Here is a 26,725-nt window from a genome sequence, read left to right as displayed (position 1 = left end):
CCACTGGACAGCTACATTCATTCTCTCAGAAAGTTTTGGGAATCTGAAGCACTTTTCTAGGTCTTTCTTCTTGGTTGGTTCCCTGTGGGGGTAGGCAGACGGATCAGTTTTTCCAGAAGCAAAATCTTTTCTTTCCCCTACTCTATTCTTGCAAGCAGTGGGTGAAAGGGACCAAATTTGTTACGCTCTTTCAAGCAGGTGGCAGTGCGAGCATTGATTCTGAATCAGTTCTTTTGGAGTCACCCTCTTAGTCCAAAGCATAGTCCCCTCAGCAGAATGATTCACTTCTATCTTGTGGTTATAAATGGAAATCCACATTCCTGCCAACTAAGCCATAACTGGGCAATATACAATTGTCTCGTAGTCACCAAATAGTTGTAGGGACCAGTGTTTCCCAGATATTAACTCAAAGTCCTCGTGACAGGCACTTGCAAACTATATGCCTTGAAAGAGGACACTTGGGACATCTTTACCCAAAGTAAGTGTATTTTCTCCATGGGGCTTTTTTTTTTTTAAAGCATTTCTCTCACGACTGTCTTTGTTTTTACCCCTTTCAATCACAAAACTGTCCACATCTGAAAGGGACAGTCCATTGTACCAGGATCTACAAAATAATTACAAAGTAATGGTAGGGGGGGGTACTAGTAGTTGGGAGAATCAGGAAGCCTTTTTGTGGAAGGTGAGGAGGAAGTGCCTTCCAAGCAGGGGAGACAGCCCCTTAGGGAGGGGAAATGCAATGATCTGTATGAAGTTCAGTAAGGCTAGTCTGCCTGGACCACAGAAGGCATAAAAGGGGGGTAAATGTATCCTAACATTGGAAAGGTAGGCTGGGGGCAGCTGAGTGGCGCAGTGGATAGAGCACCAGCCCTGGATTCAGGAGGACCTGAGTTCAAATACGGCCTCAGACACTTAACACTTACTAGCTGTGTGACCTTGGGCAAGTCACTTAACCCCAATTGCCTCACCAAAAAAAAAAAAAAGAAAGAAAAAGAAAAAGGAAAGGTAGGCTGGAATTATGCTGTTATGGGATCCAACCACTAAACTGAAAAGTCTGTATTTGATTCAGGAGGTAATAATGGCCAGTGGATTTTTGGGGGGCACTGAAATGGTCAGACCTGCGTTTTAGGAAAATGAAATCAGCAGTTTTGTAGAAGATGGACTTCAGTGGGGAAAGACCAGAGGCAGGGAGGTTCATTGGAAAGATATTGCCATAGTCCAGGCAAGATGTGATGAGGGTTAGGGTTAGCGGCTGTATGAGCGCAAAAGAAGGGACGAATGGCAGAGATGATATGGACGTGGAGATGCCTGCCAGTTCCTTTGGCACAATCTGTCTTTTCGGGTGATTCATCATTGTGCCCATGCCTGTGCTTCCCTTAACTGGTCATATCTGATCCCCTGACAAAGGTTCTTCTGTGAAACCTATTACAGTAATTAGTATGAAAGCTCCTGTGAAAAGGGCCTTTATTATAAAAGGTACATTTAGAACAGATTAGTGATAAAATGGGCTGGGCATCCATCCAGTGTCAACAGATTGCCACAGATACAGACTGGCCTCATGGCAGGGGAGAGAGCTGGAATCAGAGCCACGAGGCTTCCCCTGGCCCTGACTGGGGCAAGTCATTTAATCTCTCAATATTTCAGGCAACTCTAAAACTCTCAAAAAGTAGCAGGGGAGGCAGCTAGGTGGCGCAGTGGATAGAGCACCAGCCCTGGAGTCAGGAGTGCCTGAGTTCAAATCCTGCCTCAGACACTTAACACTTACTAGCTGTGTGACCCTGGGCAAGTCACTTAACCCCAATTGCCTCACTAAAAAAAAAAAAAAAAAAAACGTAGCAGGGAAGGAGTAGCTGAGCTTTCTTCATCTAGGAGTTCTCGACATCTATTCAATAATTAAAAAAAAAAATAAGTGCCTACTATGTGCCAGGTGCTGTGGATACAAAAAGAGGCAAAAGACAGTACCTACCCTCAAGGGCTTAAAATCTAATGGAACTGGACTGGCTTGGATTCGCTGGACCAATGAAATTACAGGCCCAGTCCGCCCCCCCTCCCCTCCCAAGAAAATGCTCCCTTCCAAGGGCCTCAGATGACATTCAAGGAATCCATCCACAAGTTCATGGTGGGCCTGACTTTCAGCATCCTGACTGCTTGCAGAAGGGCTGCCTCGAGGAAGGGGGGTAGCTCAGGGAAGGAGGTAGTTAGAGGCTGGGTGTATGGGGGTGGGGTTCAAGGAGGACTGGCACCTCTGGGGTGAGGGCTGCTCACCCACCCTTGGGGGCTGACCAGTCACCCAGTTCTCATCTGTGGCTCCAAGAAGCTGTTGCCTGGGCAGTAGCCACACCCCAGTAAAACCATCTCAGCAGATGGATTAAACCTGGCTGAGAGTAAAGACAGGCCTCAGACTGGGCAGTGAGTTAGGGGGAGTCTAGCCCAAGCATGGGAAGACATCCCCTGGAGGGATGGGCAGATGAGAGCCACTTGATCCAACAGCCAGGCAGGTGCTGGGGAGCTCTCAGATGACACCAAGGTCATCCGCTGCCTCGTGGGCCCTCACCAGTTGTCCTAACTGTTGTCCAGCCACTGGACTTCAATGACTCTGGGAGAGTGGAGCCCATGACTGTTCAGCTCTGCCACTCCAATCCAATTCACTGACACCTGTGACGTCGTTGGTCCTCTCTGGAGCCAAAGGACAAGTCAGGGGCTGAAGCAGAAGGCCACTTCCTTTGTAGTTGTCCAAAAGGGCAAGGAGAGTGCCTGGAGTCAGGAAGACTCCTCTTCCTGAGTTCAAATATAGCCTCAGGAATTTACTAGCTGTGTGACCCTGGTAAGTCACTTCACCCTGTCTTCCTCAGTTTCCCCATCTGTAAAATGAGCTGGAGAAGGAAATGGGAGACCACTCCAGTTTCTTTGCCAAGAAAACCCTAGACGGGATCAGAAACAGTCAGACACAACTGAAATAATTATTTTAAAACTTTAGGTTGTTGGTTGTAAGGTCCCTCCCAGTGCTGGCTGCTCATCCTATGTAGGAGGAAACTGAGGTCCTGAGACGAGCAGTGACTTGGCAAAGGTCACACAGCCTTTGGCTGGCAGTCCCGGGTGCTGAACGCCAATCCTGTGACTCTCAAAGGGAAGGATGGGGAGGAGTGCCGACACTGTGTGGAGGCTTGGCCGGGGAGATTTGCCCCCTCAGGACTCCTCAGGAACTGGATCGCGCCCCGCGATCCAGTTCACCTCTTCTCTTCTGTCCCGCCCCCTCTCCCTCGAGGCCCCGCCCATCGCGCGCTCTCCTCCCCTCCCTCCGGCCCCGCCCCCTGACCGCCCGCCCTCGCGCCCCTCCCCAGGCTCCTCCTCTTTCTAGGCAGCCAGAGACTCGGGACTCGGGAGTCGAGGTTTGGCGCATGCTGAGCTGCTGCCTCCGCCTCCGCGTCTCCGCGCCCGGCTTCGCGCTCCCGCTGCCCTTCCTGCTGCAGCCGCCTAGGGCCCCGGGTCCGAGCGTCCGCCGCCTGCTCCACCCGACCTTTGACTTCGGCTTCCGCCATTCTCGCCTCATGAAGCCGTTCGTCGTGTTCGTGCTGGGCGGGCCCGGCGCCGGCAAGGGCACCCAGTGCTCCCGCATTGTGCAGGTGAGAGCCGGGCCTGCCTGGGGCCTCGGGGACCCCCGAACTACGGCTCCCGGCGTGCCCCGCAGTGCCGCACCGCATCCCGAGCGTCCGGGGCTCGAGGGGCATGCCGGTACTTGTGGTCCTCCGAGGGCGGGAGAGGGAGGCCGGGACCCTTAGAGCCCAAGCCGCCCGCGGGGCATGCCGGGACTTGTGGTCTAAGGGTGGAAGAAGGGCGGCTGGGACCCTCTCCGAGAGTGCCGTGGGCCCGCGGAGCATGCCGGGACTTGTGGTGCCTAGGACCCACCGCCGCCTCCTCCGCTGGAGGGAGGGGCCTTGGAGCAGCCAAAGGTCACGGGCTTATCGCCACGTAGGGAGCGCTTGGCTGGCCTGCGGAGCCCTTTCCCCTCCCCCAGCCTCAGTTTCCCCTCCGTGCAGAGTAGCGCATGGCCTAGGTGGGCTCTAGGATCCCTCCTGGTCCTGACATTCTACGATTCTGCTTCCCTGGGCCTCAGTTTCCCCTTTAATCCTGGCGTTCTATGGGGCCTCTTCTCTGGGCCTCGGTTTCCCCTTCAGCCCCGGCAGTCTGCTCCAATCCTGGCCCAGCCCAGCTGGTCCATGGGACCTCAGTTTCCTTCTTTGTAAGACAGCAGCAGATACCCTGTACCCTGCAGCTCTGCCTTTGCCTCTGCCAGGGCGGGTTGCTCTAGGACGTCTTGGGGGTCCCTCCGGCCCGGCAGCCCCAGCGACAGGCTGGTTGCTGGTCTCAGTAGAGCATAACCCCTGCCTGACCGGAGATTCTCCCTGTCCCCTCGGAGGATCCGCCTCGGGGCTGGGTGTTGTGCCTGATCCCTGGAGATGGAGCCTTTCTGGAGGGTGGCTCCGGGGGTCTCCTCCCTGCCCCGGGTCAGGCATGCTGCGGGTGTGCGGGGCTCCTGCTCTTTGGAGGGCAGCGTGCTCACCTTGCGTTCTTGGGGTTTGAAAGCTGCTGTAAGTAGAACTCTGGATTAGAGGTCGGGACTGTGGAGGGCCAGCCTCACCCTGCCACTGATCGGCCAGTAACTTAAGTACTTGGTTATAGTCTTATCTCCTCAAGTAATTCCTAGTTACATTTTCATCTGTTTGGACTGCAGGGGACAGTTGTGCACACCTTGAGTTTGACCCTGTGATCCAACCCAACTCTTCCATTTACTACATTAATATATATTTAATAATAAAGGATCTGAGACTCGAAGACAAGAAGTGACTTGTCCAAGGTTACAGTTAGTCTGTGACAGGATTTGAACCCGTATCCTAACTCCCATCTAGTCCTCTTTTAGTGGCAGCACTTCAAGGGCCTGCTGAGCACAGGATCACAGAGTTGGAAGGGTCCTCAGCGGACAGCTGAGTCAGGATACCTGTGAGACATCCCAGACCAGGACTTGCCACATAGTGGCCATCTTTCTCTCTGAAGGGATTCATGGTAGTGGGGCTCAGAAGCAGGGTGAGCTGGAAACTGGGCAGCTCTGATTTTGGGAAGGCTTTTTCTTAAGCTCAGCCACAATCTGCCACCGAGGAGAGATGCACGAATGGGGTCAGCATTTGCTTCTGGGTGTGCGTGGGCTGACTCGCCTAGAGGCAGGCCTCCTGTGATTATGGGGAAAGATCCGAAGCCTGCCGGCCACTCTCCCCCACAGCCCTGGATGGGAGATTTGGGAGGCTGCGGTTTTCTAAAATCCTTTAGTCTTTGGCCTCTCTGCCCCACGGCCTATGCTGAATTGGGATTTGGGCTTGACTGTCAGTGATACTGTCCCGAGCTTCCTCTTGGGTTCTCTTTTCATCCAAACAAAGTTGCATTGTTCCGACTCTGAGATGAGAGAGTCACCCACAGAGACAAAGAGAGAGAAAGAGAGAGACAGACAAGAGAGAGACAGAGACAGAGAGAGAGGGTTGGTGCAGGAGTGTGCACAGGTGTGCTTTACTGGGTTAACGATCAGAGGTGGGGCTCCACAGCTGGGTTTTTAACCGCAGCCACTTTTGGTGGTTGTTGTTTTTTAATTTAAAGAAATAAAAACTAAACCCCACATGTTGACAAGGGAAGTACTATGTAAATTCCATTTTTTCTTAGCCTCTAGATAATTTTTGCCTCTTTTTTTCTTCCCCTTTTTTAAAGGGGAAGATTGGAAAAACAGCCTGATAGCCCTGACAGAATGTTACATGACTGACAGCTCACAAACATAGGTTCTAGGTGATTTTCCTGGTGCTTCAAGGCCAGGGGCAGTATTTTCTAGAGGAACCACCACTGGATTCATTTTAGATGAAGTAGGTTTCAGTTCCAGTTGGTGCCCTTTGCCAAGTATGATGCATCTCAGTTTCAGTTTCTTTCTTTGACAGGAAGAAGGTTGGGCTCTATTAGGGGTTCTTGGCCTGGGTCCACAGGCCACCCAGCTTGTGGATGGATTTCAGGGGGTCTGTGGACTTGGATGGGAAAAAAAAATGCCTTCTTTATTTTCACTGACCTCTGACTGCATTTGAGCATTTCTTTTGATATGAATTTTTAAAAATCCAAACCCAAAGCATGATTGTCGGCAGGGACCCCTTCTCAGGCTTCCCCAGACAGTTGGCCAAAGGGTTCCAGCAGGCACTGAAAGGGGAAGAGCCTTTGGCCTTGGGGATCCCAAAGGGCCTTTTAATGGGTTGAAATCCTTGAGTCTATCCATCACTTTACAAGTCCTATTAGCCCCGTCTTTGCAGATAATGAGGGAGGAGAGGTCCTTGCCTAGAGTGTGAGAGCCAGTAAAGGTCAGAGCTTGTCTCCTCTTTCTAAGTCTAGGGCTTTAAGTACACCCGACCTGCCATCCCCTGCATTTGACTGGTTTGGGATTTTAGTGATGTTTTGTTTTAATGTAGCCTACCAGGTGTGCTCCCAGAAACCTGCTAAGTGAAAAGAAAAGAAAACCCCAAGCCTAGCAGCCAGTCAGGTCTGTGCCTCCTAACCCTATACACAACCGTGCCCTTATTTTATTATTATTATTATTATTGTGTGTGGGGGGGGCAGTTGGGGGTTGTCACTTGCCCAGGATCACACAGCTAGTAAGTGTTAAGTGTCTGAGGCTGGATTTGAACTCAGGTCCTCCTGACTCCAGGGCCGGCGCTCTATCCACTGTGCCACCTAGCTGCCCCTGTACCCTTATTTTAAAAGAGAAAGGATGACTCTGCTTAGACAAGGGTTATGGAGATAGGGCAGGCGGACTCCATGGTCTGAATTTTGTGTCCATTCGGTCTTCTGTCTTCCCCTGTGGTTGTTTTCACTGAGTTTTTCCTCTTCCCTCCCTCTAACTTCAGTTCTTCTTCAGGCTGGGCTTGAGGTGTGCAGGGCAGGGGTATTAGCAGCCTTAAAACCCTCTTCGTGGGTGGGCCTGAGCTGCCTTGGATGAGACCCTGAGGTTGTTCTAAAGTTGGGGTCCAGGACTTGAGGCTGTCCACGGGCTGAAATCAGCTCCCAGGCAGTGCCTGGTGTTTGGGGAAGAGGGAGGGAGGCCTGGAACCACAGGAGTCCAGCCAGAACCACAGGCCCGGTGACTGAGGCCAACCTCGTGGGCTGTGCTGGCCTCTCCCAGGCCCCCACCCATCGGACACCAGGATCCATCCATCCGGGGCTCAGCCTACACTGGGGGGAGGGAGAGAAGACTCAGTCGCCATCGTGTTGGGGGCCCCAGCCTCCTCGGAGGCTGGGAGGCTCACACAGATGGCAGAGGGGGGATCCCCGAGCAGCAGGGAAGACTTCTTTCCCAGGAGAGCCAGCATCAGGGGAGTCCGTGGGAAACTCAGCCGATGATTCTCCTGATGTTCATCCTGTCAGTACCTGTGCCAGGCAGGAAGGGGGGTGTGGATGACTTTGGTCCAGAACAACAGTTCATTCTTGCCCCCACTTGTTACCAGAAAAAGGGGGCGACTCCCCCCAATCCCTGCGCTGAGAGCGCCCCCTTGTGGTAATGGTTGTGAGGATGGAGATTCTTTGTCAAGCGATGCCCTGGGGCTGGGGGCCGGGCCCCTCAGCAACCCCTGGAGGCCTAGGCCAGGCGTGCCCCCTTTTTCCGGCCTTCCCAGGCCCCTCCTTAAGGACATGTCAGGAAACCTCCATTTTCCTTGTTGGACCTGGACAAGCACAACCTAACTTCCTTCCCAAACGGGAAGCAATGGCTGGCCGGATTACTGGTCCAGGTTTCTGCATGGGGGGCAGGGGCGGGTCGTAATTAGCTCTTGTTGATTGATGACTTGTATGGAGATAAGTCGAACACAAATGATGATTTCCCTAAAATAACCAATAACCATCGGACAGGGAGAGCTCACTTCAGGCTGGGAAGCTCTGGGAAGGCTTCCTGCAGGAGGGGACAGCCTCCAGGCAGGGGTGAAGGCGTCCAGGACAGGAGACATTTGTGAATGGAAAGCTCAGTGTTCAGTCTCCGCATCCTCCACTGGAGGAGCAGAGGGGCCAAGGGGGGACAGCTTGGGGAGCAGGCCGGGTCACCTGGAGTGTGGAATCGGGCTTGAAGAAGGGGCTGGCAGATAAAGGCTGGAGAAGGAGGGTGGGGCCTGATGGAGGAGGCCACAGTGGTGATGAGGGAGTCCCTGTAGGCACAGCCTCTGCAGCCTCTCCTAGAACCCGGCTTCTTAAACTGTTGGTCTCCACCCCGTATGGGGTCACAGAACTGAATGCGGGGGTGGCAAAAAGTTTGGCAACAGTAAAAGGTATATGAGTATATAAAATGCCTGTTTTATATACCTATATACCCAGGGTTGAATAAAAACTTCTTGGGCCGAAAAGGGGCTGAGATTGTCAAAGGGGAAGGCCTGTCTGCCCTTTTCCCCCCGGCCTGGAGCACTTTGCCACTTCACCTGGCACTAGTACTTGCTGATATCTATCCCTGCATCTCCCAAGTGGAATGTAAGGATGTAAGGCCCTTCAGGGCTGAGATTGTGTCATTTTTCGTCTTTTCATTCCTAGCCCTGAACCTTGCAGGTGGTTACTTAACAAATATTTGTGAAATCTTATTGTGCCCTGGCACAATCACCGGTAATACTAGCCCTGGGGTGGGACAGGTTGTGGAAATGCAGAGAGAACAATCCAGACCTAAAGCTAGTCTAGATCCAATGAGATAGAGGGGCCTCCTCCTTTGTGTGTTTGCTGTCTCTCCCATAAGGCCCCTCTCCTTAATTGTAATTAGCTGATCTGCTAAACCAAGCCCAGTTAATGTGTGAATAAGAGAGGTCCCAGGCCCCCTTGCCCACATGGGGATATTTTAAGGGTGGGCCACCCAAAGAGAATGCTTGGCTGGAGATGGTGGAGGGATGTGATAGAAATCTTAGTCCAGATGGTGGTAGAAATGATGGGGAATGGGGGGTGGGTAACCCAGGTGGTAAGGGATAAAGGAGGAGCTTTGGCCATCTCCTCTTATACCTCTCTGATGTAGGGATAGCCTTCCCTACTTGGGGGGGGCGGCTAGTTAATTGGGTCATAAGCTCTTACTTTCAGTGTAATTACCATGTGAAAGCATATTTGCCCTAACATTCCAGCAGCCTTAACCTGACAACTTTGGAACATTTTCCCAGACTAAACATTTGATAAGAGCATTTAGAACTTAATAGGGACCAGGTGTGATTGACATCATGTTGGCTAGACTGACTCCTGCTGCCTGGTGAGCAGAGGCGAGCTTCACTGGAGAAGCATCATTGGCTCCCCTCGGGGGCTGGGATTGTGCTCGCTACCTCTGCCTCAGCTTTCTGGGCTTAACAGCTCATTGCGGTCTGTGCAGAGACAGCTGTGGCAGTGAGGGGAGAAAAGCAGGGAGCTCTGGCCACTTCTACTTGCTGTGTAACCCTGGGCTAGTCTCCTTTCTTACCTGAATCTCAGCTTCCTCAACCAGCAGAGAGCAATGCTGGTGCAGGGGTTTGTTTATCTTTCAGTCTTTTCTTGATATCTTTGGTTCTTGCATCACTTGCATTTCCCAAAGTATCTTTTCCCCTTCCCTCTTCTGGCTTCAATTCTTATAACAAAGAATAGAAAAGGAGAACAAACCCTCTTCTATTAACTGATCACAGTGGGTTGTTGTAATGCTTCAGTGAGTGCTTTGTAATCCAGAAAGTGCCGTAGCCAAGTGTCCCCCAGCACTTTGTGCTGAGCCTGACTGGAGACCAGGGGAGCAGTTTGATAGGAAGTCGCTGCTTGGCCGTGATCCGCAGAAGTACAGTAGAAAGGTTCAAGGTGGGCAGCTAGGTGGCGCAGTGGATAAAGCATTGGCCCTGGATTCAGGAGGATCTGAATTCAAAATCAGCCTCGGACACTTGACACTAGCTGTGTGACCCTGGGCAAGTCACTTAACTCTTATTGCCCCGCAAAAAGAAGAAAGAAAGAAAGGAAGGAAGGAAGGAAGGTTCAAAATCGACCCTTCCTGGAGGAAGTAGCATTTGGGTTGGGCTTTAAGCAGAGGGGAGGAGCCACTGTTGACAAAATCAAAGAATAACTCTTACTACTTCAGCTTTGAGCTGCTGTCTGTGAAGGGGGAGGTTCTGGGGGTGGGGCCATGGTTGTCGTGTCCTCCCTCCCCCCCCCCCAACCTTTTCACCTTTAGGATGGTGTTTGTCCAAACAAATCACAAGATGGGCTTGTGGTCCTTTGGCACCTCTGAATCACACCCTGCCGGGCAGGCCCAAAGTCCATTGTGAAGATGTGAGATATGACTGGTAGTGATGGATCTTTACCCAGTGGTGGTCATGCCTGTCTCCTGCTCAAAACCTAGGCCCTCTCTTCCAAACCATGGTGCTGGGTCTGCCTGTCCTACCTGGTGGCCCCTCAGCTCCATTTCCTACCAGAGTGGAGCCCTGGCCAGGCCATGCGCTGAGCTGGGATGTGTCCATTGCCAGGGATCCTCTTCTCAGCCATTTCTCCAGCTGAAATCTATGATGAATCATTTTGTGAGAAATAAACATTTATTGTTGTCCTGCCTTTTTATATCAGTACGTTTCCTCTCTTCTCCCCCCCTTCCGGAGTCAGTCCTCATAACAAAGGGGAAAAAAAAACCCTGCACGTCAGTTTCAGCAAACACCGCTTCACACCTTTCCTTTGAGGCTAAGCCTGCTCAGGAGGTTGGGGCCTCATTTCCATTCACTTTGTGGTTGCTGGGTGGTTGTGCTTATTTCCTTTTGCATCAATGCACATCAGCCTGCCCATGGGTCAGTCATCATGCTCATTGTTCCTTAGAGCTCCTTCCATTGCACTTATGTATTACAACTTGCTTGGCCATGCCCTAGTGACTGGATGTCTACTTTGGGTCCAGTGCTTGGCTACCACCACAAGTGCTGGATTCTTCTTCAAGGCCCAGTTCAAATAATGGCTCTATGTATGAAGTCTTCCCTGATTTCCTCCCCCATTCCCCCCCTTTTTCAAATCCAGGGCATTTCCCACTCTATCCTACCAGCTCCCTCTCCTGAGAACTCACTGTATGACCAATCTAAGCTTCACCTCCATCTTTAAAACAAGAGGGGATTGGATCAGAGCCAGGGGGTCTTCACCATTTTTGTGAACCCCTTTGGCAGGCCATCTGGTGTTGCCTGAGATTGGACCCCTTCTTGGGAGGATGTTTTCAACTGCTTAAAATAAAACACAGGATTACAAATGAGATCAGTTGAAATACATTCATCCAAATATTAAAAACGAAAACATAACTTCCAGTTTCCTAGGTCATAAAGAAGAAACCCTGGCCTGGATGCTCCCCAAAGGGAGGTAATATAGAAGATGGAGAAAGAGATGGGCTTAGGAGTCAGGGGAGCTGGGTTCCAGTCCCTTCTCCCTGGGCCTCAGTTTCCCCATCTGAAAATGAGGGGATTGGACTAGATCAGTGGTATCACTCTCATGGCAATGGGGGCCAACTAATCCATACATAAGGATCCTGCAGGCTACATGCTGGTTTAGGCTTAAAATGTAACTTTTTTTCCCCCTTGGGACAATGAGGGTTAAGTGACTTGCCCAGGGTCACACAGGTAGTAAGTGTCAAGTGTCTGAGGCTGGATTTGAACTCAGGTCCTCCTGAATCCAGGAACCCACTGTGCCACCTAGCTGCCCCCTATTGTATTTTTTTATGTCAGATATTTCCCAGTTTGATCTGGTTCTGGCCTCTCTCAGGATTGGGCCACATGGGGCCTTGTGCTTGATACCTCTGGGTTAGATTATACCTAATGTCCTTGTGACTCTCATCCTATGGACTGTTGATCATTCTGGTGAATAGTCTTCCCATGCTCAGTAAGGTCGAAGCTTCCTCTAGTGTGAATTCATCTTATTGATATTTCGGTCGCTGTAATGCCCCAGTCCCCACTGACCCTGTGGCCAGCGGCAAGGCTGGCTCTGTGGTTCAGGGGGTTAGAAAAGTTCCCTGTCTATATCTTAAGGACTGTGGAGGATCTACTAAGACAGTCTCCTTGCCTTCTTGTCAGGGTATTTATGGGGTTTTTCTGTCTTAATCCCCAGCTACATGCCTTTTTACAATAGCAAATCCATGGTTTTTTTCATTACAGGATTTTGCTTTTCTAATTGAACCATATTGGGATAATCTATCATATTTAAAAGCCTCTGGGATCAAATTCCAAGGCAGAGTTGTGAATTATTATGATTATTTTTTCAAACTAAATAACAGGTTATGCAGGCTGACCCCAGTTAAGCACTCTCTGGGCCCTGTATTAGGGACAGTAGGGATAGCGAATGTTTCTCCACATTCATTTCCATCCAGTCTGGCTCTTCAGCTCTTTCCCTTGCCCATGGCATTTTTCCCAAACGGTAAGAGAGATGGCCCAGATAGCCTGGCCAGCATTCTGCTCCAAAGCCCAAGGCCACCTGAAAATCTTGTTCTTCATGAGCCTCTCACCTTGTTACCAGGAAAGGAAAGTGCTGTCCAGAAGCCAGTTGCAAGAAAAGATCGAGTCACTTCCATTCTACTATTTCCAGATATAGGTAGGAGGAGAAGGAAACACGGATTTCCCCGTTGGGGCAGAGGAAGCTCTCCTCTTCCACTTAAGTTGGGTGATTTGTCCCCCCTCATTCGCTTACCCTCTCTTGTGACCCTCTTGGTCCCCTCTATCATCCCCCCTACTCTCAGTTACGTTCAGTCCCTCCCTGCTTATTGGTTTCTTCTTTCTTGCCTATAAACACATTGGAGTTTCCCCTATCACTAAAAAAGACCTCACTTTTTCCAGCCTCCCCTGCTAGCTAGCACTTGCTATCTCTTCTCCCTTTTGTGGCTAAATTCCTTAAGAAAGCCATTTACGCTTATTTCTTCCTCTTCTTCCCTCCTCAGCCCTCTGCCCTCTGGTTTCCGAATTCATCTTTCTACTGAAACAACTCTCTCTAAGTTGTTGAATGGACCTTCTTTCTCTAGCCCTAGTGGCCTTAGGCACTTTTTCTCTCTAGGTGTTTGTGACATGGTGTTCTTCCTGGTTGTCTTCCTTGCTGTCTTATGACTCTTCTTTGCTAGATCTTTATCCAGGTTGTTCCTGTTAACTGTGGGGACACCCCCCCCCCAAGTGTCTGACCTGGACCCTCATTTCTTTTTGCCCTGTGAGTACATCTAACTTGGTGATCCTTCCATGATTTTAATTACTGTCTCCGTGGGTATGATTCCCAGACCTATAGCCTTCATCTTTCCCCTGAATGAATCATGTATCTTCAGCTGCCTTCTGGCTATCTTGAACTGGGTTTCTCCTAGGTATCTCAAATTCAATGTTCTTTCAACTCATTCTCTTTCTCCAACAAACCTGCCTTCTTCCCAACTTCCCTTTTCCTGTCAAAGGCCTCCCCATCCTCCCAGTGTCCCCCAAATTCATCCATTACAGCCAGTCTTAGCAAATCTCATCATTTCTACCTTTGCAGTGTCTGCCACGTACATCCCCTTCTCCCACATCGACACCGCCCTTGTTCAGGGCCTCAGTCACTTTTTAACTGGTCCAGTCCGTCCTTCACTCACCTACCGAGGTGTTTGGTTTTTTTCCCTAAAATCTAGGCCTGCCCATTTCACTGTTGCTCAGCGGCCGCAGTGGTTCCTTGTTGCCTCCCAGATCACTTAGCCTGGCCCCTCCCTCCCTAGTCTTGTTCTTTACTCCCCCTTTCCCCTATGCTTTGATTCAGCTGAGCTGTACTACTTGTTGGTCCTTCAGCTGGACTCTCTAGCTAATGTCCCCCGGCACAGTGAGCAGAGGACTGGGCCTGGAGTCAGGAAGATTGGTTTTGCAGTGCAGCCTCAGATGCTCACTAACTATGTGACCCTGGCAAGTCACTGTCTGCCTCAGTTTCCTTATCTGTAAAATGTGGATCAGAACAGCACCTCCCTCCCAGGGCTATTGTGAGGATCAGATGAGATGATTTTGTTTTGTGCCAAAACTTTTTAATTTTATATAATCAAAATGAACTATTTTACATTTTATTTTATTCTCTATATCTTCCTTGATTCTAAATTCTTCCTCTGCCTATAAATCTGACAGATAAACGATTCTATATTCTCTTAATTTGCTTATGCTATCATCCTTTATGTCTAAATCATGTACCCATTTTGACCTTATTTTGGTATACAGTGTGAAATGTTGGTCTATACCTAGTTTCTGCCATATTGTTTTCCAGTTTTCCCAGCAGTTTTTGTCAAATAATGAGTTTTTGTTCCAAAAGCTTGGATCTTTGGGTATATCATATACTATCATATACTACATTACTGTAGTCATTTACTTTAGTGTAATTTCTATCTATACTATTTCACTGATCTACCTCTCTATTTCTCAGCCAGTACCAGATTGTTTTTGTTTGTTTGGTTGGTTTTTTGGCTTTTTTGGTGAGCCAATTGGGGTTAAGTGACTTGCCCAGGGTCACATAGCTAGTAAGTGTTAAGTGTCTGAGGCCACATTTGAACTCAGGTTCTCCTGAGTCCAAAGCCAGTGCTCTATCCACTGTGCCACCTAGCTGCCCCGAATTGTTTTGATAATTACTGCTTTATAATACAGTTTGAGATCTGGTACTGCTAGACCACCTTCTTTTGTATTTTTTTCATTGATTCCCATGATATGAGATCATATTTGTAAATAATGCCAAGCACAGAGTGGGTACCATGTAAATGTGAGGTGTCCTCCGTGTCAGCCATCATTTCCTGTCTCCATGTTTCTGTATGGGCTCTTCCAGGTGTTCAGTGCCCTGCCCCCTTACCTCCCTCTCTCAGTGTTCCTGACTCCCTTTGAAAGGCTACTAAAATCCCGCCTTCTGCAGACCTTTCCTGTGTTCCCGGCACTGCGGGCACCTTCCCTGTGAGATTACCTCCCATCTCCCCTGGGAATATCGCCCCTGCTTATTTCCGTGCTGCCTCGCTTATTAGAGTGTGAGCTTTTTTCAGGGGAAGGGACTGTTTCTCCCCCTTTTTCGTCTCCCCAGTATTCAGCACAGTCTGTACTCCAGAATCTGCTTGTGCCGGGATGAGAATATTTGAATATGAGCTCTCTTGTTACTTTCTTTTCCTTTCTCCCACTCATAGGCAGATGCAGGAAGTATCCAGGGTAATTCTGTTTGTTATCCGTTTGTGGTTAGGTGTGGATAGTTTGGGACTTCATGCATGGGAGGTGTGTGGATGACCCGAGGGTCCTTTTGTCCCTTTCGCTTCTGACCTAGCTATCTGGGTACATGTTTGCATGGGGTGACTTAAGCGGAGTGATATGTTTCACCCTCCAAATTACCAGGTGCTTGTGTCTCAGCCTTAGCAGGCAGCAGGGATGGTCCCACTGGAGCCCAGTGTTGGTTGTTCCTGGGCCTCCGAAATGCAGGGGGTAGCTGTGGTTGGCACACACTTTCTTGCTCTGTGTGGTCTGTTATTAGTGACACACCACAGAGGGTGTGGGCCCAGCTGAGTACTTTCCTATATTGCATCAGCCAATCTGCTTCCAGAATGGCTCATGACTCCATTTCCCAGATGAATTTGGCCACAGAGTTCTTTTTTTGGCTGGAAATATCTGGATGGAACCAATCAGGGTGTCTGGGTGTGTGGGATATCCTGGGATGAAACAGTTTAGTACATTTGGGAGAATTAGGCCTATTTTCCTATTGAAAAGTTGCCTTATGTAACATTTTTGATTCATATATAAGTTCATGTTTAATATTTCAGAATAAAAATATTGTTGGCATTGGAGTTTTCCCATGAATCCAGTTGATATCAGACGGAAATCAATAATCATATAGAGGGGGCAGCTAGGTGGCACAGTGGATAAAGCATTGGTCCTGGATTCAGGAGGACCTGAGTTCAAATCCAGCCTCAGACACTTGACACTTACTAGCTGTGTGATTCTGGGCAAGTCACTTAACCCTCATTGCTCAAAAAAAAAAAAAGAATTATATAGAACAGAATTTAAGAAACACTAGTTTATGGACATACACCTCTGTATGACCCTCTGAAAAAGGCTGGTTGAATAGGGACCAGGAAACAGGCTGTCTATTGGGAGGGGGTAGACTTTGGCTCTATAATGAACAACAGGCTGCCATGTGAGCTCTGCTCAAGAAGTGTCCATATGTCCCTATTACCTCTGTGATAAGATAGTAGCTCCTATGGAACACAGTGCTCTTAGTTTTCTAGATCAGTTTCATGTTACCTCCTTCTTCCCCTTGCCCCAGCATATGTCCCCCAAACTGGCCATACAAGATATCCCATCTCTATTGCCCACACTTTATACAGACTCTTTCCTATGCCTAGGCCTTCCAGCCTTAGCTCCAGGACCACTTCCCACTAAGGCCTTTCCTGATCTGCCCAGTTGCTAGTAGTCTCCTCACCTGGACCCAAATTGGTTTTTATTTGTTAGGGGGCAGGTATTGTCCAAATTTTTATCTTTGCATCCCTGGGGCAGCTGTGTGGCACAGTGGATAGATAGAGCACTGGCCCTGAAGTTGGGAGGACCTTAGTTCAAATCTCACTTCTAACACTTACTAGCTTTGTGACCCAGGGAAGTCACTTAACCCTGATTGCTTCAAACATCCAGGGTCATCTCCAGTCATCCTGATGGCTCTGGAGGAGAGAGTGAGGTTGGTGATTTTGCACCACCCTCCCTCACTTAAATCATGACATCACCCCAGTGTCATGGTCCTCTTTGAGGCTGAAAGACAAACAACCATCTTTGCATCCCTATTGATGGATGCTCATTTATGACTTGGCCATCTGGCAGCCTTGCCCTTCCAAAGCTAAGATCCCAGGATTAGAGGCAGTGCAGTGTCATGGGAAATGCACCGGCTCACAGCTCTGTCACTGACTAAGGCAAAGGTGCCTGAAGGCCAATGTAGGCTTGGTGCCAGCAAACCTTTCCTCGGATGAGAGCTGCCCACAAGTGGCCTGGGCTGCTTGGAAAGGAGCTGGGCTCTCCCTCCTGGGAGATGCTGGATGACCACTTGGCTGCCGTGTTATGCTGGGCGTCCCTCAGGTGCATGGGTGATTGATCCCAGGACTGGGCCATGCAGTCCTTTCCAGCTCTGACAACCCGCTGTGTCCCCTGGATCTGCCTCACAAATTGGCCTCTCTGGGGCTGTTTCAGAAGCTGTGGCCTTCTCGTCTTGTAGCCGGCACTCACAAGCCAGGTGTAACCAGGTGCTCTATAAATGCAGAGCTTTAATGTTTTCATTAGCTGGGCTCAAGTCAGCTGGTCAAGCCCAGGCCCTGCTGCAAGCTTTACATAACACTAAATTGCACCTTTTCCCTTTCTCTTCAGAAGCTCAGAACCGTTTCAGTTTTGTCTTGCAAGGAACATTTTAAAGATTGCTCAGAGTTAAGTGTTTTTCTTGCATGAAGAGCCAAACATTGCTGGGAAATGAAGTGGAGGGAGGGAGGGGGACTGTAATCTACACTCCCCACCCTCACCTTTGGAGGATGTAGTTTTAAAAATCCCATATAACCCTCTCATTGGAGTGGAAGTGGTTTGCACCAGGGCGAGTGGCTTTACTGCTTCTGAGGTTTAAGGTTAATGTGTAGATTTCCAATGAAACCGGCCTGGCCCTGAGTGATGCAGCACATTTGCATGCCCCCGAGGCAGGAAGGGCGTCCACCTAATGGGCCTGGCTGCGAATCTCTGAGCAATTGACTCTAATTCTCCCACTGGAGGCTGCTTGTTTTGTAATAATAACTTTCCTTAAATGGCTGGGGGGGGGGGGGGGTGTCCAGCACTCTGTGGGTAGAATTGGAAAGTTGGCTAGTTTGAAGCATCTGGGAACCGTGGAGCAATCACAGCCTCAAAGAAGAGTTCTCTGCTGTTTAGTTTTCAGTTGTGTCTGACACTTTGTGACCCCATTTGGGGTTTTCTTGGCAGAGATACTGGAGGGGTTTGCCATTTCTTTCTCTAGCTCATTTGACAGATGTGGAAACTGAGACAAACAGGGTGAAGTGACTTGTCCAGGGTCACACAGCTAGTAGGTATCTGAATTTGGATTAGAATTCAGGCCCTGAGTCCAGGACTGGCATTCTATCCACTGTACCACCCAGCTATCTTTCTGATGTTGGGGGGCGGGGCAGGGAAGGATCATTATGAGCCACTGGGAGAAGTTCTTCTAGAAAACTGATAGGAGGGTGGAATGGAAGGCTGGGCTGTCCTCAGGAGTGCTGGCCCTCGGCCTGGCCTATGGAAGAAGGCATGGATAATAGCCATATGTTCAAACAAGGTGGTAATCATCGGGTGCGCATCTCAGGCTGCTGCTCAGTAGATTTGAAGGAGAAAATAGAGACAGGGAACATTTGCCTGGATGTCTCTGTAAGAGTGCCGAGCCGTGAGTCGAATGCAAGCAGAGCTGGCACGTTTCATGCGGGTAGTGGCTTTGGAGGTATATTTGCACCTGACAGCCTGTGCTAGGTTTCCTCTTTGCCCTTACTGCCGATGCCTGCCCCCAGGTGTGGATGGTTCAGAGAAGGCTTGTCATTCATAGCCCGTGTGAGTGGAAGGCTGAAGGTGTGGGGGGCACCTGCCACCCAGGCCGCTCCCCAGGCTGGTGTCCCAGAAAGCTGAACAGATGGAGATATCATAAAATTGGCCACATGAGACGTGGCTGTGAGAACAGTCATGAAATAAGGGTCTTGTGCTTTTTATTTTTAATCTCAGACTATGAGAATAATATGTAAAAGATTGTTAGGTTGTGTTGTAATTTAATAACAAGGGATCAGAAAGTGAAGATGGAGCCGGTGGCCGGCAGTGTATTGAACTGATTCCTTTCCCACTGGAGGTTGAAGAGAAAGGTTGGAGCTTACGGTATTTAGAACCTGTTGTGGTTTTGTGGCCTGCTCCTGAGGCTGCTGTTAGGCCTTGTTTTCAGTTGCTAGGAGCTTTGGGGGAATGGGAACATGTTTGAGTGAAGGCTCTGTAATTCCCATCCTTGCTTTTCTCACAATCTGCTTTGGCTATCACTTGGTTGGGATGGAACATTTTAGAAACCAGTAAGTGCTGCTTAAACTCTGCTTATCATGATAAACAGCACCACTAAACCAGAGATGGCTTAAAAAACAAACAAGCCACAACTTTGGGATGGGGCACAACTTTAGCAAAGACTTGGGAGATAAAACACAAGAAAGAAAAGTTGTCAAACGTCATTTTTAGTGGGGAACTCTCGAATAAAGAAGCTTTAGAAAGGGCATAAGCAAAGACATTTTCAGTGGGTAGAAAGACCATCGTGTGGGTTTGACTCATGTGCATCAATATTTCAGGTTGTCCTCTCAGGGAGTTAAATGGAGGGCTTGTCAAAGAAGCCTGTTTTTGCTTCCTCAGTGATGCTGTTTCTATTTTTGGAGCTCATCCGGTGCCTCCACAGCAAACTGCTCTTTTTTCTCCCTCAAGAAAATCCCAACCAAATGAGACTGTAATTGCCAAAAGCCACTTGAATGCAGGCCCGTTTGGCATTCCAGCCCTCCCGTGGCAGGAAGCACACCGCAGCTGCACTAATTTCTAAATGACTAGCTGAGCTTTATAATGTATATGTTGCACGCATGGCATAACATTAGGGAGCAGGCCTTCTTGGGTGGGGGCTTGATGCGCAGGCTCTCAGTCTGCTGGCGGGGTGATGTTCGTGCCTTCATTTGGGCTTATTTATCTTAGGCCCCAGCAGCGGCCAACAGACTGGCCAAGACAGCGCCAAAACAAACATGGAAAACAATGGAGCTGCTGGAAAATCGTGTGGACCGTAGTTGCTCATGGTTGTAAAATGCTTTCAAAAGCAAAGAAATTGTGTAGCCTGAGAGTCCCAAACATCGTGTAGGCAATGGCTGGCTTGGAGAAGCTTCCAGGGGATCTGGGACCCAAGTGGGCATTTTGGAAGAGGCCAGGAAGCCCCTTGTGCCGAGGCAGAGAGTGGGGGGTGTTGTACGGATGCTGCCGGTGCTCCTCGGGGCCTCCTGGACTGAAAGCAGAAAGGCTGGGCAGCATGCAGACGGACAGAAAAGGAAGAGACCGGCCCGGCGATCCGTCGTCTCCCCCAGGGTTTGTGTCCCCACGAGCAGGTATGAGGGAGGCGCCTAATCAATGCTCACTGACTGACTGTTAAGGTTTGCAAAACACTTTATAGAGCTTACTGCTTTCCATCCTCATATCAACCCCATTAGGTAAATAGTATGGGTATTGCTATCATCATTTTACAAATGAGGAAACTGAGGCTGAGGCAGGTTGGAATAGAGCATAGAATGCCAGAGTGCAAAGGTCACAAAACATGGCGTGTCAGAGCTTGAAAGGGCCTTCGAATGCCAGGCCTAGTCCAACCCCTTCCTTCTATGGAAGGGAGCGGCGTCGCTTGCCCAAGGTGCCACGACTTCTAGTGCATCGAAGCTGTTACTGGATTCCAGCCTAACGTTTAGGCCTATGCCACCTCTCGAGCATTTGTAGAAGCCAGTAGGTGCTGAAGTCAGTCATTGATGGCCTCTAGAGTCTATCCAAGTGGGCCTCCCTCCACCTTTACAGACCCGAGTGTTGCCGCGGGGACGCTCTGGCCGCACACCCCGCAGGAAATTGTTTATTCCTGTTGAGCCTGGCTCCTCATCTGTAGGATTCCCATAGTTCGGAGGCCTTGGGGTGTGATGGGCCGGCCCTGGGGGTGGCCGTGGAGGTGTCCGGAGCTGATAGGTGTGTGACCCGGAGAGAGTCGCTTCATCCGCCAGGGCTCTAGCTTGCTCCTCTATCAGACGGGCAGAGCAGCCTCCCCCATAGCTGGAGTATTTGCTTCATTAGCAGCTATCATAATTACTTGGCCATCTCCCTAGAAGGGGTGTAGGGGAGGAGCAGGTGTTGGGGGGGGGCACATCATTTCTAAGTGATATAAATCTAAATGATTTGTTTTGAGGAAACTGAGGCCCAGAGAGCGTAAAGAAAGAGCTAGGCCTCCCTGGCCCTTGTCTTTCCTCCATACCCATATATTCTGCCTCCTGGAGAAGTGGCAGCAGGATGCCAACAGGCCCTAAGCATTTAACAGCCCCCACTTTGGGATGCTTCTGTGGGTGTTGGCTCTCTGTAGAGATGCCTGGTTGTTGGTCAGTGTAGCCTCTGAGGAAAACTAGCGTACTAGAGGACTGTTACCAGGGCCTCCCTGAGTCCATCCCTCTCTTCTCCACCCCGTGGGCCACATACCTGCCAGGTGGAAGTGCCCAAAGCACGCATCTCACCGGGGCAGTCTCTGGGTCAAGAAACATCGGTGGCTCACTGTTGCCTCTAGGACAAAGTGCCATAACCAGCTGATGCCGGTCTCTCTGTGACCATTTCACATTCCCAGCCTCCACACTACATTCCGGCCCCGCTGGCCCACTTACTGTTTCCTGGATGAAATCTAAACTCCTTTGTTTGCCATTTAAAGTCCTTCCCAGCTGGGCCTCTTCCCACCTTTCCAGTCTTCTTACACTTGACTCCCCGCCATGCACTCACTTTCTGAGCCAGTGGCACTGGCTTCCTTGTTCTTCCTTGCACACGACACTCTGTCAAAGCTGTGCCTTCTTTGAAAAATCCAATCTTCTATTTTCAATTCCCGATTCTCCACCTGCCTGCACATCGAGAAAGCAAGAAAACCAAAACCTTTTAGTTATGCGCAGTCCAGCAAAACAGATTCCCGGATTAGGCCGATCCCCAAAAGAAAATGGACTTGCACACGTATCAGCTCGGTGTCTGGAGCAGGGTCAATGTGCTAATCTGAACTGGGAAGTCTTTGAAAATGATGTCTCGTTACAGTATTGTAGCTGCCCTTGCTCCTGCTCCTGCTGCCTTTGAAGGCAAGGGTTGCTTCCTGTTTCTCTCTGTGCCCCTGGCAGCTGACACGCAGTACTGTACACAGCCAGTGCTTAATAGATTCTCATTGAACTGAGATGAACCGCATCTCCTGCCTTGCCAGGACATTTCCAGGAGTCAGAAGAGTATGAATTGATTGTAGTCATCCTGAGGCTCTGGCCCTGCTCTGGGAGCTAGCCACCACAGAGATGAGCATCAGTGTGTGGGGCCAGATGTGGCATGTCCCCAGGCTGTGAGGGATGTCGCCGTGGGCAGGGAAAGGAGGTCCCCCAGGTGTTCCTGACCCCAGACTCATCATTTCCTCCTCTCCATCCTGATGCCTCCTACCGATATTCTATGATCCTTCTCATTTTACTGATATAACCGAGGCTTCAGGTTGGCTGGTGACCTGTCCACAGTCATCCAGCCTTTCCACAGGCTCCTCCCATCTGGAATGCTGTCCGCCCTCTTCCCTGCCTCTGAGACCCCCAGCTTCCTCCAGAGTTTGGCTCATGTGCCTCTTCTTACAAGAAGCTCATTTGGGCCCCCTCCAGCTGCTAGTGCCCTGCTTTTCTGTAAGCAGCTTTTAAAACTACATGTGGTTATTCTCTAAGCAACAGGTAGAAATGGGTCAGGTTCCCAGACACTCAGGGCTAGGCTCAAACAATGCAAAAAAGTTTTCTAGCAATTCCCATCATTGGATAAAGTGTGTAATTTAAGATTCTAAATGTGGATTCTAATCTGTTCCCCCAGTTTTTGGGGAAACTGACTAAAATCACTGATAAAACCAGTTTAGGTTTTTAAGGGTTTATTGGAAAATAGAAAGAAAAAGATTGAGAACAGAATTCCAACAGCCTGGCATTCCTATCTTTCCTCAAATTTCCTGTGAAGTCCTCTGCTGCCACCACCACCATCAAGTCAGGAACCCAAAAGAGAGCGAGCTCTCCACGCAGGCTCTCTTTCTTCTTTCCTGTTTCCTCCCAGAAAAATAGGAGGCTCCTCAAGTTGATTGGCTGGTAGCCTTGATAGACAGCACCCATGAGCAAAACGTCACTTCCTGACACCAAGGAAAAGCCACATGGCCTTGCCCTCTGAGGCATTTTCCTCATGGCGGAGCTTTCCCACAGCAAGTCTCCAGTAGGTGGTATCATTCCAATCATTACAAAAGTTTTCTTGCAGGACAGAAACTTGGCTAGACCCCCTAATTGGATAGAAGAGGAACTGAATAACAGATCCATGATTGAGTCACAAGATGGAGTCAGTGTGGTTCAGTCAATTCCCACATTATTTTTTTAAGGATATGTAGATCACATAGTATGATATTTTATTTTATTTCATTTTTAAAAATTTTCTTGCAGGACAATCAGGGTTAAGTGACTTGCCCAGGGTCACATAGCTAGCTAGAATTCCCAATTATTAGAGGCATCTGTGAGCTGCCTTCTTTCATCTTATTGAGTATTCAATCTAGTATTTCCCTCGTCTCTGTTTTACTTTTGTAAGTTGTATCCAGATTCAAGTTATCTTATAAAAAATAAATTGTACTTTATGATTAAAATCTGGGAAAACAGGAAAATCCATAATGAAAATTCCAAATTAAAAAAAACAACAACAAATGAAAAACTACATGTTGTCTTTCCTTATTTGGATTTTTTTGTTCCTTGAGATTGTTTCATATTTGTCTCTGTATTCCCAGTGCTTGGCCCAGAGTAATCAGTTAATCAATGAACATTTATTAAGCACCTACTATGTCCCTGTGCTGAGTGCTAGGAATACAAAAAGGGACAAAAGCCAGTCCCTGTCCTTACGGAACTTATAGTTGGGGGAGACAGGCAAACACATATATACAAAGCAAGTGGTATACAGGATAAATAGAAATCATTAACAGAGAGAAGGCACTAGAATTAAGGGCTGTTGGGAAAACTTCCTGTAGAAGGTGGGACTTTAGTTGGAACTCGAAGGAAGCTAGGAAAGTCTGTGGTTAGCGAAGGAGGGAAGAACCCATCAGGCATGGGGGACAGGCAGAGGGAATACTGGGAGCTGAGAGGCGGGGACGCTGCGTCAGTGGGAGAAGAATGTATTGGGGTGGGTAGAAGGGGCCAGGTTATAAAGGGCCTTGTGTATCTGATCCTGGAGGAGATAGGAAGCCACCGTTAGGTTGTGGAGTCAGGATGTGATAGGATTGACCTGAACTTTAGAAAAATCACTTGGATGGCTGGTGTGGGGAGAGACATCAATAATCCGGGTGTGAGGTGATGAGAGCCTGTACTGGGGGGCGTCAGAGGAGAGAAGGGGGTGTTTGGAGAGAGGCCACAAAGGTGAAGTCATCAGGCCTGGAAACAGCTTGGATGTGGAGTGGGGGTGACTCCTAGCTTGTGAACCTGAACATGAGGGTGTTACCCTCTACAGTAATACTGAAGGTCCCAGAGAAATTCAGGGAGGTTTGATCTGAAGGACCAGCATAGGGATGGTCACTGAATCCTTGGGAGCTGATAACGTCACTAAGTAATAGAGAGGGAGAAGGGAAGAGGGCCCAGGACAGAGCCCCCAGAGACAGCTGCAGCTAGAGGGCAAGATCCAGCCAAGAAGCCTGAGGAGGCGCTGTCAGAGAGGTAGGAAGAGAACCAGGAGAGAGAGTGGAAGAGAGTGGTCAACACCGGCAAAGGCCTCAGAAGTCAAGGAGAAAGAGGTTGGAGAAAAGGAACCTCTGCGTCCAGCCCTGTCCCAGTCTTCAGCAGCAGTTACTCATTAAATAAATACTCATTATATAGTACCTTAAGCTTGATGGAGAATTTTCTTCATAAAAGCCCAGCAAAGTAGGTGCCATATGTTTTGCCATTATAATCAATCATCATAACGATTTCCCTCCATCTCACTCCCTTCCCATGACATTTACTCTATCTTCTATATAAAGGTTATGATGAACAGGATACTATCAGAAAAACCTGTAAAGACCTATGTGAACTGAAGCAGAGTGAAATGTACTGTATACAAAATAACAGCAATAGTGGGGGATGATCTGCTGGGAAGCATGTGGTTATTTTCAGCAAGGCAATGATCCAATGTAACCCTGAAGGACTTAGGAAGATTGCAGAGAAAGAACTGATAGTATCTGAAAACAGATGGAAACACATTTAAATTTTTTTTCTTTTTTTTTTTCTTTTCCTCTTTGACAATGCCTTAATCGGAAGTTTTGGGGTTTTTTGACTGTTTTCTCTCACAACTAGCTAATATGGGAATTTTTCCATGATTGCTCATGTATCACTTACTTTGAATTGCTTGAGTTCTTGTGGGTGGGGGGTGGGAATGGATGGAGGAAGAGAAGTTGGAACACTAAGTTTTAAAAAATTGATGTTAAAATTTGTTTTTACATATATTTTGGAAAATAAAATTCTATTTAAAAAAAAACAGAAAAAAAATACTCACTGAATTGAAGTAGTGAAAGATGCCAGGTGGCAGAGGGGCCCTTGTTGTGTTAGAACCGGACTGATTTCTGTTTACAAAGGCTGTTTCCTTGTTCTGCTCAGTAGGGGTGGGGGGTGGTGGTGGGGGCTGTCATGGGAATCTTCAGTAGAGGTTGGAGGAAGAAAACATTGGTGAGCCTACTGAATTAGGTTGTTCTCTTTCCTTCTAGTCCAGAGTTCTTTGTTTTTAATAGGCACTAAGGCCTTGTTGGAAAGCTCTGCTGAGTGTGCTGGTGACACAGAGTACAGGGCCAGGCCCTTGGGAGCTCACTATTGAATTAGGAAGACAGACTCCCCCACGTGAACCCCTTTGCACAAGGTAGTGCATGAAATGAGAGCCCAGCAGGGGCACGTTAAGGTTAGAAAATGGAAGTTAGGAGTTGGTACCAAGAAGGAAAGAATCCCTCTGGGCCGATGGAAGCAGCGCCTCAACCCCTAATAGAGACTCCAGATTCCAGGAAGAATGTGTTACTGTGAGTGCTTAGAGTCAAACTAACGCTCTAGGGCAGCCTCCTCATTGTATGGCTGGGAAAGTAGCCCCAAAGATGTTGGAGCAGCAGTAGGGGCAGAGATACTTGAGATCCAAACACCAGGCCTGGAGTTCCAAAGCCAGTGTTCTTTCCACTGTGCTACATTGCCTTCCTCAAGAACTCTTTCTCTTTATTTCTCTCCCTTTTTCCCTCTCTCCCCCTTCCTCCCTCCCTCTGTCCTTCCCTCTTCCTCTCCCCTCCTTTCCTGCCCTCCCCCTTTCTCTTTCCTCTTCCTTTTCTCCCTCTCCCCATATATATATATATATATATATATATATATATAATCAAATTTAGTATGAGTGTGAATTAATAATCTTCATATTTTTACCCTTGAGAGTCCATGATTCTTTGGTATGTGAATGTAACAGCTCCTTATAAATTCAGGATCCTGGTTAAGACTGGATTTTATGTGGTAACCTGTTTGTTTCTGTGTTTTTTGTTTTTTGTTGTTTTGGTGTCATGGCTTTCAGAAATACGGCTACACACACCTTTCTGCGGGAGATCTACTTCGTGCTGAGAGGAATAAGCCAGGCTCTCAGTATGGTGAGCTCATCGAAAAGTACATTCGAGAAGGGGAGATTGTGCCAGTGGAGATAACCATCAGCTTGCTAAAGAGGGTAAGGAGTGTAGATGATGTCTGATGCTTTCCAGCCAACAACCCAGAAATGAAATCCATCTTTTAACTTGGACCAACTAAAAGAAAACATCAGCGTGTGGTGTTTCTGTCTTATGGGCAGGGACCACGTTATGGAGAGCTTGTGGCATTAGACAATGAGAGGGGAAGGAATATTCTATTAACTTGGGGATTGGCTACATTAGGTCCTTACATGTGACTAGCTTCCTCTAGGTATAGGGTGGGCCAAAAGTCATGAAGAGGTCTGAT

The 26,725-nt window shown here is 48.8% G+C and overlaps 1 protein-coding gene across 1 annotated transcript in view; it reads left to right on the top strand.

Annotated features, from left to right (window-relative positions):
- The first annotated feature begins 3,337 nt into the window (after window positions 1–3,337).
- Window positions 3,338–26,725, top strand: part of CMPK1 (cytidine/uridine monophosphate kinase 1) — a 33,837-nt gene continuing 10,449 nt past the window's right edge. The window contains exons 1-2 of the mRNA XM_043962665.1: window positions 3,338–3,620; window positions 26,313–26,459. Coding sequence (XP_043818600.1) covers window positions 3,396–3,620; window positions 26,313–26,459 — 372 coding nt within the window. The 5' untranslated portion in view covers window positions 3,338–3,395. The remainder of the gene's footprint in view (window positions 3,621–26,312; window positions 26,460–26,725) is intronic.

This window comes from Dromiciops gliroides, chromosome 4, assembly GCF_019393635.1.
Source record: "Dromiciops gliroides isolate mDroGli1 chromosome 4, mDroGli1.pri, whole genome shotgun sequence".
Classification (NCBI taxonomy): Eukaryota; Metazoa; Chordata; class Mammalia; order Microbiotheria; family Microbiotheriidae; genus Dromiciops; species Dromiciops gliroides.
The sequence above is the reverse complement of the archived record's forward strand: the minus strand, read 5'-3'. Positions and strand labels throughout refer to the sequence as shown.